Source organism: Pan paniscus, chromosome 8 (genome assembly GCF_029289425.2).
Source record: "Pan paniscus chromosome 8, NHGRI_mPanPan1-v2.0_pri, whole genome shotgun sequence".
NCBI lineage: Eukaryota > Metazoa > Chordata > Mammalia > Primates > Hominidae > Pan > Pan paniscus.
In genome coordinates, this window is record NC_073257.2 from 83,591,770 (window position 1) to 83,606,286 (window position 14,517).

Sequence of the window (14,517 nt, forward strand, 5' to 3'; positions counted from 1 at the left end):
CCCGGCATGGTGGCTCTTGCTTATAATCCCAGCACTTTGGGAAGCCGAGGTGGGAGGATCACTTGTGGTCAGGAGTTCAAGACCAGCCTGGCAAACATGGCACAACCCCAACTCTAATAAAAATACAAAAATTAGCTGGACATGGTGGTGGCGCACACTTGTAGTCGCAGCTACTTGGGAGGCTGAGGCACAAGAATCGCTGGAACCCAGGAGGCGGAGGTTGCAGTGAGCCGAGATTGTGCCATTGCATTCCAGCCTGGGTGAAAGAGTGAGACTCTGTCTCAAAAAAAGAAAAAAGAAAAAAGAAAAAAAAAATACATCAGTAGAAATAAAGCAGGTGCTAAGCCCTTGGCTGCTTTCCTCTGTGAGACACGGCAGTCTCCCCTTGAGCTCTCCAGATGAAAGATGCTTCGTGCATTCAGGGTGAGGACAAGAACAGAGTGTATAGCCAGAGCTGACCTCCTGTCTTCCACTCCCGCTTCAGCTAAGGGGTCCCTTGGGCGAGTGTCTTAACCTTGCTGTGCTTTAATTTCCTTGTCTTTAAAATGGGAACAATAATAGGACTTTCCTTCTCAGGTTGTCAAAATGATCAAATGGATTAATCTGTACATCAAGCACTTAGAATAATGCCTGGCACAGATTAAGTGCTTATTAAGCGTTGGCTCCTTTATTATCAGAAGTTATCTTTCTCTAAGGGGAGCAAAATGGGGCATAGAAAACAGAGAAGCTAAGCAAATTGCCCAAGGTCACCCAGCAATTCTATGCCAAAGCGTGTATGGTCGGCCTGCATGTGGACTAGCCTGCTTTGCCATACGCACAAGGGTCCCTCACTCTCTCATTGCTTGGCACAGTCACCTCTTTCTGGTCCCTGTCTGAAGCAGCCAGTGCTGTTCCTTTGGCCTAGTGGGGCAGTGGCTGACTTTAGAGACTAGGGGAGAGTGGGTGACTGAACCACCTTCCCAGGCCCTCTAGACACCCCTGACCTAGCCCTTCACTTGTGCCCCAGATCAGACCACACTGCCCTCGCCACTTTGTTTCCACCTGACCCTGTCACCCCAGCCGATCTCTACCCCCCTACCTGGTAGTCAGGGATGGGTAGGGCTCAGGGATTTCAAAACCCCTTGCCAGCCTGCCTTCTCTCTTTGAAGCCTCCTGCCCTTCTCCCCTCTGGCCTCAATGTACTCTAGCAATTCTCCTTCTTCATCCGTGGGCTTGTTGGGGAGGCAGGAAGCGAAGGCCTGGGCAGGCCTGCCCCACCCCATCCTAGACTGACTAGCCAGCAAGCATCCTGCTGGGTCACTCCTTCTGTCCCCAGGTGCTGGGTGGGAGAGGCCTCTGACCATGCGGCCAGCTGGCTTCCCCACCCGACAACATGTCAGGCTTCTGTCCCCTGGGGCTCATGTGGGCCACGCTGCAGTCACCTCAACGGTGACCAGGGTGCATGGGACACCTGTGGCCGGGAGGCAGGACTGGAGGGCAGGGCAGGGCTTTTTGTCCCCATCCTGAGGCTGGAAAATGGGGCAGAGGGCGAGGCAGAGGGAGAGGGATCTGCCTAAGCTCCCCAGCAGCAGTGGCAGAGCATGCAAAGTCCCTGACTCCTTGAATTTATCCCTGCACTCCCTGTCCAGTGCGCCTTCCTTGTCAAGGGGTGACTGGCGGGGGGACTCTGAGGATCTCTCCAGCAGGGATCTCAGCAGAGCCACTGTGCCTTCAGCCCCCACCACCACCCCGAGGCCTGGGGAGGCGACCGGGGCTTGGACTCAGGCTGGCCTGGCTGGAATCTGGACCCTCCACTTGCCTGGGTTCTTCATGCCCTCAGAGGAACCCCCACCCTGCAATTCAGGGTGAAGTTTATGCTTCCTGGCTTGGCCCACCCTGATCCGGTGGGGACCTTCCCCATACAAGCACACCGACGTCCCTTCAGTCCCAGATCAGGTCCCCTGGATGCCACCTCCATGCCGCCACCCAGCCTCTGTTTACCCCTGTGTGTGGGAAATGCTTGTCATTCAGCAGGCAGCTGGAACGCTGTGCCCTCTCTGTGCCCTTCTCTCCCCTCTCTCCTCAGGCCCCTTAGGGTGCTAGAACTAAGTAAAGCAGGCACATGCCCTCCCGGTCTGCCTTTGCAGGCTCTAGTTGGGGAATGGCCATGGGGGTGGCGGAGAGGGCGGGAGAGGGCTCAGGGCAGTGCTCACAAGCCACAGACCCACAATGGGGTGGGCCACGTGGGGCCTGGGACAGAGAGAGGGGTCCTGCACTTGGGAAGCTGGGATTCTCCTTCCCCCGAAGAAATCACCCCCTGCCCCTCCCCTTCTACATCCACTTACATTCCCGCTTTGCTGGAGGCCCCAAAGCTGCTGAGCACACAGCTGCTGCGCTTTAACAGCGGCTTTGAGAATAAGTCACCTGTCTGCCCCGCCTGTGGTGGGCCTGCTCTGGGAACACAGGTCCTGCTTGGTATGTGGCAGGCGACCCACGTCCCGGAGTCTGCCTAGCTGTCTGTGCAGAGCTCCCAGCGACTGATTAGCGGCAGGCCCTGTAAAGTAAAATTTAGAAATGAACGATGCCACTGCAGGTGATTTTTTTTCCTCACTGGTTTCCTGGCCTCAACAGCCCAAACCAGCTATTGAATTCTCTGGGCACTCATTTGCCTCGGCTGGGCCGCGTCCTGCTCTCCTGTATCCTGAGCCCAAGGCCCCCAGCAGGGATCAAAAGCCTTCCCGTCGGCTGCAAAGGCAGCGTATTTATTAATACCAATGTTAATACTGGCTACCATTTATGGAGTGCTTGCTGTGTGCCAGTGGCACAGCGCTAAGCGCTTTATGTATGTAATCTCATTTAATCCTCAGGTTAGCCATGAAGTCCTATTATTATGGCTATTTTACACATGGGTAAACTGAGACATGGGATGATCATGTGGCTAGAAAGAGGCACAGGGAGGTTTCAAAAAAGGTGAGGCCCTTGACCACCACCTCTGTCTGAGACTGTTGTGCTCCTGACAGGAGACTGGGGAGGTGTGTACGTGGGTGCATGTGAGTATTTGGGGTGGTCAGGGAGGGCTTCCTGGAAGAAGGGCCAATGGAAATGAGATTTGGAGGATGAATAGGAATTTGGCAAATGAAGGCAGAAGGGCCATCGGTCCTGGCCAGGAAGTGAGAGAGGGCAGAATAAGGGACTAGAAATGGCATCAGCTTGGCTGCCTGAGCACATCGAGGTGGGGAGGAGGAAAAGAGGCCAGTCTCCCAGCTCTGCCTGGTCCCAACTAGGAGGCATCTTGGGTTGGAGGAGGAAGTGCCATACCCAGATGCCGACCTTCTCACCCTCTGGGAGCCTGGCACATGCTCTGAGGGAGCCCCGGGTCAGCAGAAAGGAAGGGAGAGAGAGCTGCCCCATACACCCACGCTCAGGGCCCCTGGAGGGCTGAGCAGGTGCCCCTGATGGCAGGTGCTGCACAATGACAGTCCCACTTTCAGCTAGACCAGCTGCCTCCTGGTTGGGAGGGACCGAGGGGAAGTGCCCTCACTTGCCTACTGAAGGCCCCTAAGAGAAGCTGGGGGACAGGTGGGGTCAGCTCAGGGAAACTTCGTGTGGGGGCTCCTCATAGGTGCCAAGCTCCCCAGCCCACGTAGGTATCACCCTGACCCCCTCCAGACCCAGCCCCCTCTGAAGCCATCACAGAGCAGCACATGGTTAACAGCACGAGCTTTGGGGTCTGGCTTCCTGGATGGCCACTGCCACTTGCCAGCTGTGAAAGCAAGGCATGTTACTTATGCCCTGGAGTTCTCATTTTCCCCAGTAAAATAGGGATGTGATAGCACCTGCCTTGCCATCAGGATTGAGTGAGGTGGTTTAAATAGCAGGTACGGAGAAGGGGTTCCTGAGATGGCAGCTATTATCATCATCGTTATTATTCTGTGGGATCAGCTGGCCATCCCTTCACACACCAAATCATCTTGTGGGTTGTCTAAGTGTCAGGCCCTGTTCTGGGCACCAGGGTTCCACCCGTCAACCAAGCCCTGTCCTTGCAGAGCTCATATTCTGCTACAGCCACACTGCCCAATAGAAAGACAATGCAAGCCACATGTGATTTTAAATGTTCTAGGAGCCGCACTAGAAAAGTAAAAAGAGACAATGTGCGATGGCTCACGCCTGTAATCTCAGCACTTTAGGAGGCCAAGGCAGGAGGATTGCTTGAGCCCAGGAGTTGGAGACCAGCCTGGGCAACATAGTAAGACCCTCCCCACTGCATCTATACAAAAAAAATAAAGTAAAATAGCCTGGCATGGGGCATGCCTGTGGTCCCAGCTAATTGGGAGGCTGAGGCAGGAAAATCGCTTTAGCTTGGGTGGTCCGGCCTGCCGTGAGCCATGATCACACTGCTACTCTTCAGCCTGGGTGACAGAGTGAGACTCTGTCTCAAAAAAAAAAAAAAAAAAAAAATCGGCAAAGTAAAAAGAAACAGGTGACATTCATTTTAATCATATATTTTACTTGATCCAATATATCCAAAATAGAATCATTTCAATATATAATCAATGTAAAAGATCAGTGAGCTATTTTACACTAATTTTTTTCATACAGAGGCTTCTAAATCCTGTCTTTTGCCTGAGGAGCCCCTGTCATGTGCTTGCTCCATGTGGGCCATGCTCAGCAGGCACGTGTGGCCAGTGGCCTCACTTGCCACACACCAGACAGCTGCCTGCCGACCTACTGGCATTGTCCCCCACTTGCCTTGAGGCAGGATAGTGACTTCCAGGGTCCTGGGAAGTTGACCATGGCCATGGACACAGGCTCAGTGCCCACTGCAGCCCTCACCCTGTGTCACCTTATAGAGTGTGTAAAGCTGATGGGGGGTACTTGACTGACGCTCTTGTCCTCTGACTTCCAGGCCAGGTGAACCGGCTACCCTTCTTCACCAACCACTTCTTTGATACATACCTGCTGATCAGCGAGGACACGCCTGTGGGTGAGTGGGGGCATGGGCTGGTGGGCGTGCAGATGGCCTGGGGTGCAATCCCTTCCCACAAGTGAAGGGGATCTTACAGGTTGAGGTCATCTTCCACCTGATTTTGGAATCTTTTCCATTGTGTTCAGAAAGGCCCCTGCTAGGATGCCTCCAGGGACAGGGCACTCAGTCCCACAGAGGGGAGCTCTGAACGTCAAAGTGTTTATCACATTGAGCCTCAGATGCTCCACTCCCACTTCTGGCACTAGTTTGGATTCCTCTTGCACTTGAAGGCCTTGTGAATATTTGAAGATGGCAGCTGTTGTAGACTTTGTTTTGTGGCCTTTTGTAATTTTCTGTGATTACTAAGTTTTCTGCATTGAGTTTGCCTGGCTTTGGCATTAGAAAAAACATGAACTATTTAGGGGGTGATTATAAACATCTTGGTGCTCAGCCCGTCGCCCCATCACTCAGGTCTGTCCCAGTGTCTGGCCCCCTACTGAGGGCCTGCCTCCTACATCTGTGGCCCCATTGTCCTAGCTCAGCTCTTAGGACCCAGAAGCTTCTCAGGAAACTGAGGCTGAATTGCAGGAGCTGTCTTATAGCTGTGCTGATGGGGAGGCACCTGTGCCCGTGTGCAGGCAGCCAAACAGCAGCACCTGAAAAGGGCCTGCCCACCTCCACCGACAGCCCTCCTGTGTCATGTCATTCTTGCTGGTGTCACTTTAGGGAAAGTGCCTGTCATCCGGGGCTTCTTACTCTCAGGTCTGCTGTCTCTACATGTGCAAAGGCAGGCCTGTGTGCCAGAGGCCAAGTGCATCAGGGGTCAGCATGGTGCATCTTTAGGGAGCATCACTTGAACTTGGAAATGAGGCAGGATGGCTCGGAGTGGGGCAGGGTATCAAGATGCTTACCTAATAGGTCATGTACACACTCTTTCATATGAAACCCAGTGTAGGTGTGCAGTAGAGTGGATGCATAATTCTTCAACGATCTCTGCTCCAGTGGGGTGCCTTACGCGGGCCCAGACTCTCCCCTGCTGTCAGTGGGGGCCTGTGAGCAGCGCCTTTCACTCTTCCTGGTGGAGGTTTTTTTTCAGGGGGTGCTGGGCCCAGCAGGTGTGTGTCTGGCTGTTTGTTGTGGGGATTGTCCCCACGGCCCAGTAGCACTTTGTTCCTGGGGGCTGTGGGGGGCCCTCTGTGGAAAACGGCTACTCCTTTGGTGACAGATCAGTGTTGTAAGGCTAGATTTGGGGGTAGGGTTTGGGGATCTGGGTGTTTGAGGGCTCCCCAGGAAGAAGGTTCCTGCCTTTTTGGAATGCCCTCTCATAGGCAGAGCCCCTTTCTGGGGGTAGAGAGCATACCCACGTCCCTTGGGGACCCTGCTAAACTGTTTGCTCCCCTTTGGATTGGGTTGAGGGATATTTGTGGACGACTGGACTTGTAACACACCTGTATTCTTTGGGTGGAATTCACCTGTGACTCCTCCCTCCACCCAGACCTGGGGTGGGGCTGGCATGGAGCCAACATAGCGGCACACAGTGCATGTGTCTAGGCAGATGGATGCGCTGTTAGCAGCATTTATCATTATTCATGTCCATTTAAATCTCATCCTCTGGGAGATCCCTTTGTGGTGGAGGGATATATTTGGAGCAGGTGGGCCACTGAGGCAGTGGTGTGGCCAGTCACTAACTGACCCTGCTGCCGGCTGGGGAAAGTGAAGGCCCCTCTCAAGTGAGTGGTCCCTGCTCTGTCCCCACATCTGTGACCTGCATGCCAGGTTCTGAGCGTGGGGTCCTCAGAGGCCTATGTATTGGGATGGGTTGGGGAGGGATGGGCATTGCATGGCCTGTGCTGATGGTGACAAGCCCAGGCTGGAAGCCCATGTGGCCAGCCCTTCAGCAGGTCCTTCTCCTGCTGCCTTCAGCTCTGGCTCTTGATTGTCTTTTGCAAACACCAGCATTGATCGGCCTCCGGAAGCAGCTCCCAGGCCTCGAGCCCTGTTAAGGCTGCACTTGGCAGTCACAGCAGGGTGGCTGTCTAGTGCCATGGGGATTGATCCCTGACTCCAGGGTGCCATAGGATTGAGAGGGGGCTCAGTGAGCTGGAAGATAGCTATGCTCTTCTCTCTAGGCAGGGGGTGGGTGTGGAGCTGCCTCAGCGCCCTCCCAGCCTCTTCTCTTCTTTTTGCATCAGTATGGGAGCAGCACAGCTTTCACCTGAAAGTCAGGAGCCCAACATCTGTTTCTCGCTGTGTAACCTTGGGCACAGCACTGCACCTCTCTGGGCCTCTATCTCCTCATTTCAACAATGAGTGGGCATTGGAAAGATGAGCCCAGTGGACTTTGGCTGGGGCAGCCTGGCTGGCCCCAGTTGTTTCTAGGTTCTCAGAGGAGACCAGCCTGGAGCCCTCTGCTGGGTGCTGGCACCCACTTGTCCCTGGGCCAAGCAGATGGTGGGTATGGACTCACATGGACGTGTGGGCTCCATGGGTGCAGGCCTCCCACCAGCAGGCCAGGGAGAGGGGGAGGTTGAAATGGCTTGTCCAGGGGACTGGCCTTTTTCCTGCCATGGGGAGTGGGGTGGTCTAGAGACTTGACTTTGAGACTTGGCTCTCATGAACTGTTCACTCTTTGACTCAGGGTTCCAGTCACCAAAATGGGTGACTGGATCCCTCACTGGATTGTTGGGAAGTTTACATACAATACCACCACCTCTAAAGCTTCCAACCCGGGAATGTTTTGTTTTTACTAAAGGGAGAGCCCGTGTGTGGCCCAGGGATGGCAGATTGGGCTGTCCTACAAGCCATGGGCTTTCAGGGTGGACAAACACACAGATAAGCTGGGTCCAGGGTGGTGCTCAGTGCCAGTGGCAAGAGGCAGAGCCCAAGCCAGGCTGAACGTGTCGGCTCACCAGAGGCTGGAGTTGTAAGCAGATCAAACTTCCAGCTCGAGGCCTCATTACCTGGCTTCTCCTTAGACACCCAGTGATGGTCAGCTCGTGGGCCTACAAGGCAGCTCACTCTGTGCTGTGGGACGGTTCCAGGAAGAAAAAATTCTTCCTAAGATTAACAGGAAACCTGCCTCCCTGGAACTACCCATTGGGTCTAATTCTGATTGCTGGAGCCTCATAGATTAAAAATGATAATATAACACATATGACATACTATATATATAGATATATAGATATATCATAAATTATTATAACAACAGCATTTATTGACTGTTCAAGGCAGTGTCCTAAGTGTTTTTATGCGCTAATTCATTTTAAAAATTCCTTTTAAGAATCAGAGGTAGAGTTGGGCTACAGGGTCTATCTGTATGTAGCTTCTGTGAATGTGCTTTCCTGGGTTAGAGACTGAGACTTTTATCCACCCCCAACCTTCTGAGCCTTCTCGTTTTGTATGCTCTTGCCTGCGTTCCAACAGGGGGCCAGTGGCCTGGGAGCAGAATGGGAGGGCACAGCATGGCCATCTGAAATCCCTCGCAGAGCCTGCATGTTCATTACTATCTCCTCACCTATCTCAGGCTCCAGTTCCCTCTGTGTAATGTTCTTTTTGAAGACCGTCTACCAGCCGGAGAAGACAGAAGCCAAATGAAGTCATTAACTAGTGCTGCCTTCTCCTGGTCTGTTCACATCGCCCTGCTTCCCCAGACAGGGCCCTGAATCCCTGCATGTCTTGCTCCAGACGTTAATATCAGTTGTTGGCAGCAGAGCCTGGAATGCGTGGAGTGGCGTGAGGGCAGATCAGCAGCTCAGTCCCTGGTCAGGCTGGTTGGCCTCACCCACACCTTGGCCCTGCCTATCAGCCCTGAATGGTCACATGATGCCTTTAGCATGAGGGACAGGTGCTGCAGGGGTGCTGTCTCCCACTTAACCTCCTGAATCTACTTTTTTTTTTTTTTTTTTTTTGAGACAGAGTCTCACTCTGTCACCCAGGCTGGAGTGCAGTGGCACAATCTTGGCTCACTGCAGCCTCCACCTCCCGGGTTCCAGTGATTCTCCTGCCTCAGCCTCCTGGGTAGCTGGGATTACAGGCACACGCCACCACTCCCAGCTAATTTTTTATGTTTTTAGTAGAGATGGGGTTTCACCACATTGTCCAGGCTGGTCTCAAACTCCCGACCTCAGGTGATCCACCCACCTCAGCCTCCCAAAGTGCTAGGATTACAGGCGTGAGCCACCGCGTCTTGCCCTGAATCTACTTGAAATGCCCCACCAGCCTTGCTGATGTCGAGATCACCAACCACCTCTGTGTTGCTAAATCCCATCATTTCTTCCCAGACCTTGTGGCCTTCAATTGGTTGATCTTTTTCTCCTCCAGGACACCACCCGCCCCTTCCCAGCCTCTCTGCTGGTTCCTCCCGCACCTCTTAGCATCAGAGGGCCCCAGGGCTCAGCTCTTGTCTCTCCTCTCCTCATTCTCATTCCCGTGGTGGTCCCATCTAGCCTACTGGCTTGGACACTACCTATATGCTGACAACTCCTAGCTTTATATTTTCTGTCTGGGCTGCTCCCAGGGAAGACTCCAGACTCCTATAGCCACCTCTCTACTCAACATTTCTGCCTGATGTCTAAAGGGACATTTTCATCCTCAGTTTGTCCAAAGCTGGAATCCTGACCTCCCCCAGATTCCTGCCTCACCGGCAGCCTTCCCCATCTCAGCTGTGGCTCCATCCTGCCAGTTGCCCAGGCCAAAAGCTGGGACTCATTCCTGTGCCTCTTTTTCTCCCTCCCCTCCCTTCCCATCCCTTAGGGCATCCTGTTGGCTCAGTCTCCAAAATCATCCCAGAATCTTCTCACCTCTCGGCCCTTCCACTCCCATCACCAAGGTCCAAGCCCAGTTACCCCAGCAGCTTCCTCAGGTCTCAGTGTTCTCCCTGACTCGGCCCTCACCCGTGCCGCGGCCTTTTTTATCCCAGCCGTGGATGGCCCTGCCCAGCCTGAGGCAGAGCCTGCTCCAAGGCCTGCTCAAGTCCCTCCCTCCCACACGGAGTAAAAGCCCGTGTTCCTCAATGGCATCCAGGCTGTTTGCAGCCCAGCACCTGCCACCTGTCAGACCTCGCCCCCACCCCGCTATCCCCCTCGCCAGCTCTACTTCATCTGTGCTGGTCTCCCTCTAGTTCCCTAAGTGTGAAAGGCAAGCTCCCACTTCACGGTCTTTGCAGCTGTTGTTCCTGCTACCTGGAACATTATGAACCTGCGCTTACCAGGCTCTTCCAGATGCCACCGCCTCTGGGTGGCCTTCCTGGGTCTCCTTGTTGGGGGTTAAGTGCTGCTCCCTTTGCTTTTTCCGGGGCCTGGCCATCCTCTCTGTTAGCCCCATGGAGATGCTGCTGTTACTCAGTTGCTCTTCTGGCTCCCTTCTTGGCCTGTGAATGCCTCCAGGTGGCCTGGCCATCACTGTGTCCCCAGGGCCTAGCCCTGTGCCTGGTGTGCGCCTGGAACTTAGGGAAGGAGTGCATGTCTGGACTTGGTGAGCATGTAGGGGAATCTTCCAAGGCAGGACCCGGGGGCTGGCTCCATGCCCTGTTCAACATCCCTCCTGGAGCCTCAGGCCAGGCGCTCCCCTCCCCAGGGCATGTCGGGAGCGAGGTGTTGGTGGCGATGGGGATGGCTGCCCAGGGAGTGGGCCCAGGAGAGCACTTTCCCGCAGATGGCACAGATGCTGTACGTGCCTATGCTTGTGAACGGCAAGGCCCGCGCTGTGCCAGAGGTCCTGTTTTTATCATCCCAGCTGCCCGCCTGAGCTGTATGTAGAATATTTGCCGGGGACCCTTGGGGCCCTGAGCCATGGCTGGCCCTGGGGGAAGAACGCAGAGGTAGCAGCATGAAGCCTGGCTTGGAGACACCAAGTTGACCAAGGGGGTCTAGAAGGGATCCTGGAGGGCATTGAGGCCCTGCACCTTGGCCACCACCTTCATACCCCATGCCCTGGAGGGGGGCAGGATTCCTGTCACAGTGGTAACCGCCCGCAGCCAGAAGCCTCCCGAGTGCCTGCAGGAAGAAGTGGAGCTCTGTATCTCAGCGAGTCGCCCCCACTCTCCACAGACACCTTGCCCCCCAGCACTGACACCTCGCACACTGTTGCACTGCCGTGCCCTCAACCATGCTGTTTCCTTGGCCAGGGGTGCCCTTTCCCTTCCCTGCCTGGCGAAGTCCTGCTCCTCTTTCAAGCTGCAGCTCAGATGTCCCTTGTGCTTAGAGGCTTCTGAAGCCTCCCCAGCCTGCCCTTCTGCTGGCTTTGTCTGCATCTGTGAAAGCCCTCAGCACACTCTAGCGTGGCTATTCATGTGGAACTCCCCATTGGTCTATTAATTTTTGCGTATTAATCTTATTAATATTGACATTATAATTAACGGCGATTTTAGTGTCTCTATTATACAAGACTGTGGAGTGCTAATGTGAGCTATGGTTTGTTGACAGCCAGCCTCTTGCCCGAGCCTCTATTAGGCACTTCAAGTGCATGGCCTCCTGTGAGACCTTGCAGTGATTGTCCTGGAGAGATGGCATGATCTGCATTTGACAGAGGAACAAGCTGGGCCTCCATCTCTGTACCAAGCATGGTGCCTGGCACAAAGGGGGCCTCAGCAAGTGCTTGGTGAGTGAGTGGGTGGATGAGTGGATGGGTGAGTGGATGTCAGATGTCCTGCTGGGTCCCCTCCCCTTGGCTTCCTGTCCTTCCTTTTGTCACTGAGGTTGGTACACGTGGAGCTGACTTCCCCAGCCAGAACCACCAGCACCCCAAAAGCGTCTTAAGCCACAATTAAGGTGATCATGCCATGCTAATCACCTACACGAGTAAATTAATCTTGTCAAGAGCCATAAAGGTGGGAACCCGGGATTCATTAGGATGGATTGGTCCCAGGCAGCGCCTGGCACTGCTGCCAGTCGGTGCTGATTAATTTCTCTCCAAACTCCATCAATGCCCAGCTGTTTTGTCTGGACCCAGGGAGAGCAATTTTCAGGTGGGCTGACCCCGCATCGGCAGTCTCTGCAGACGGAGGAGTGGTGCGCCTGCAAGCAGGCCGGCAACTCCCCGCAGGAGCAGCCCCTGTAGAGCTGAATGGGAGGCCAGGGAGGGCGGATGGTGGGCTGTGTGGGCAGCCGAGGCTCAGGAGTGACGAGCATAGACACTGGCAGGCACAGAGGCATAGGTGAAAGAGGAGTCTGGGAGGCATTGGGGACTTTTCTGGGACTAGTTTCAGCCCTGGTGCTCCAGAAGGAACTGTCCCTCCTCCCTGAAACCTCCTCCCAATGTCCCTTTAAAGAGGAGAAGCATCTCTTGGGAGAGGGTGGAGAACCACAGTGGGAGAATTATTTTTCTCTTAACCAGAAGGTTGCTTAAGATTGACACAGGCGAGAGGGGTCATGGTACCCCAGAGCTCTCCCTCAGCGAGGGCTGGTGGCAAAGCCACAGGAATTGTGGGGCTAAAGGGATGGGGATGGGAGGAGTCCAGTGGCTCCCGGACATCAGCTGGGTGTGTGCTGTCTGCATAGTTAGGGCTTTTCTGCCCACCGTGTTCACAGAGGTGGTATAGCCTGATAGATATCAGCTCTATGAAAAAAATATAGAGGGTGTTAGACAATAATAAGTGCCCAGGAGAAATAATCAACTTTGGTTGGAGTTAAGGTGGGAGGTAGACAGTGGGGGTGTAACAGTCTGTATTGTCCACCTTTGCCTTCACCCTCCCCTGAAGTGTCCTCAGAGGGCCCAGGATGGACTTGTAGTTTGAGAGCCACTGTTTTTATCAAACATTCCCACTTTGAAGATGGAGAAAGTGAGGCCCAGACTGCCTGGATGTGAATCCCAGCTCTGCCTCTTACTAGCAGTGTACCTCACTTTCCTCTTCTGCAAAATGGGAATAACGTTCAGTTTACCTCTTTGGGTTTATGTGAATATTAAGCGAGCAAATTGTAAAACCCTTAGAACTGTGTCTGGCCCATAGAAATCCAAGCTGTAATTTAAACTCGCTCGCTTGCTTTTAAGCTCCTATAAACATATTTTCGAAAGGAAACTTTAATGTGTCAGACAAGCTTCCTGGTTGCCCGCTGAAGAAACTGCCTCTGGCTGTCCATTCTATTGGAAGGCTGCTGGAGGCTCTTGGAATTGACCACAACAAAAGAACCTAGACTGGAAATTGGCCAATCTGTCCAGCCGGTCACTGCTGTCACTCTGAATGAATTCTACCACTCATGGCACGGGCAGCAGTGTCCAGGTGGCCAAGCCAACTTGGGTATGTGTCTGTGCTCAGGCTGCAAAGGGGCAGGGGATAGTGATGGTCTGCCCCTTCCAGCTACACCCAATGGGACAGTCTCCAAAAAGAGGAGGGGTGGAACTGGACACAGCACCTCCATAGAGAGACAGATGTCCATTTTCTACCATCAGAGTGAAATCCCAGGGCTGAGATGCTGACTGGCTTTTCCTAACACATATTAAAATAAATACATATTATATTTTTTTTACATTTTATGTTTTTTTTTTTTTTAGAAACAGGATCCCTATTGCCCAGGCTGGAGTACAGTGGCACAATCATGGCTCACTGCAGCCTCAAACTTCTGGACTCAAGTGATCCTGCCACCTCAGCCTCTCAAGTAGCTGATTACAGGCTAATGAAGCAACACCTGGCTAATTTTTAATTTTTGTGTGTGTGAAATAGGAGTCTTGCTATGTTGCCCAGCCTAGTCTCGAACTCCTGGCTTTAAGCAATCCTCCTGCCTTGGCCTCCCAAAGCACTGAGATTACAGGCATGAGCCACTGCACCTGGCCCCTTATTTTATTTTTAAACTTTTTATTTTGAAATAATTGTAGACTTACGGAAAAGTTGAAAATTGTACAGAGTTCCCATATACCCTTCACCCAGCTCCCCATAATGTTCACATCTTGCATAACCATAATACAATTATGGAAACCAGAAAAATGACTTTGATATAATACTATTAATGAGAGTTTATGCAAATTTTATCAACTTTCCCACTAATGTTTTTTTTTCTGCAATTAAGATGATTTTTAAACTTCTTTTTAAGCTGTGAAACTGTCTGGGCAAATGTAATCTTGCCCAGAAGTCTAGGATAGATAGATTAGATAGATAGATAGGTAGACGGACAGATGCACATATATACTTATATTCATTCATTCAACAAATGTTTCCTTGAGTGTCTTCTATGCATCAGGCACTGTTCCAGGTACTGTGCATGCGAACAGAAGAGACAAAAATCCCTGTCCTCATGGAACTGACATTCTAGAGCGGGGAGCAGGCAGAAAGCAGCATAGAAAAAAATATATACAGTATGTTCAATTGTAACAGGTGCTAAGGAAGAAGAACCATCTTTGGTAGAAATTAAAGTCACGGGTAGCAGTGAGGGGTGAAAGAGCCTGTATTTTCCACCTGTGCGTTCACTCCTATATTAAATCAGAGGACCCATGAAAAACCCCTGGGGCCTCCTGTCGGACAGTTTGTGACCACTTTGTTAGACAAACAGTTGCACAGATGGAGAAACTGAGGTGGAGAATGGGGCGATTGCCCAGGGTCCCTAGTGAGTTACTGCTGGGGTCCGGATTGCAGCTGCCCTGAC

The 14,517-nt window shown here is 52.8% G+C and overlaps 1 protein-coding gene across 1 annotated transcript in view; it reads left to right on the top strand.

Moving 5' to 3' along the window:
• The window catches only part of LOC129392945 (cadherin-23-like), a 336,485-nt gene that overhangs the window by 44,559 nt on the left and 277,409 nt on the right, over window positions 1–14,517 (top strand). Inside the window, exon 3 of the mRNA XM_055092951.2 lies at window positions 4,886–4,963. Coding sequence (XP_054948926.1) covers window positions 4,886–4,963 — 78 coding nt within the window. The remainder of the gene's footprint in view (window positions 1–4,885; window positions 4,964–14,517) is intronic.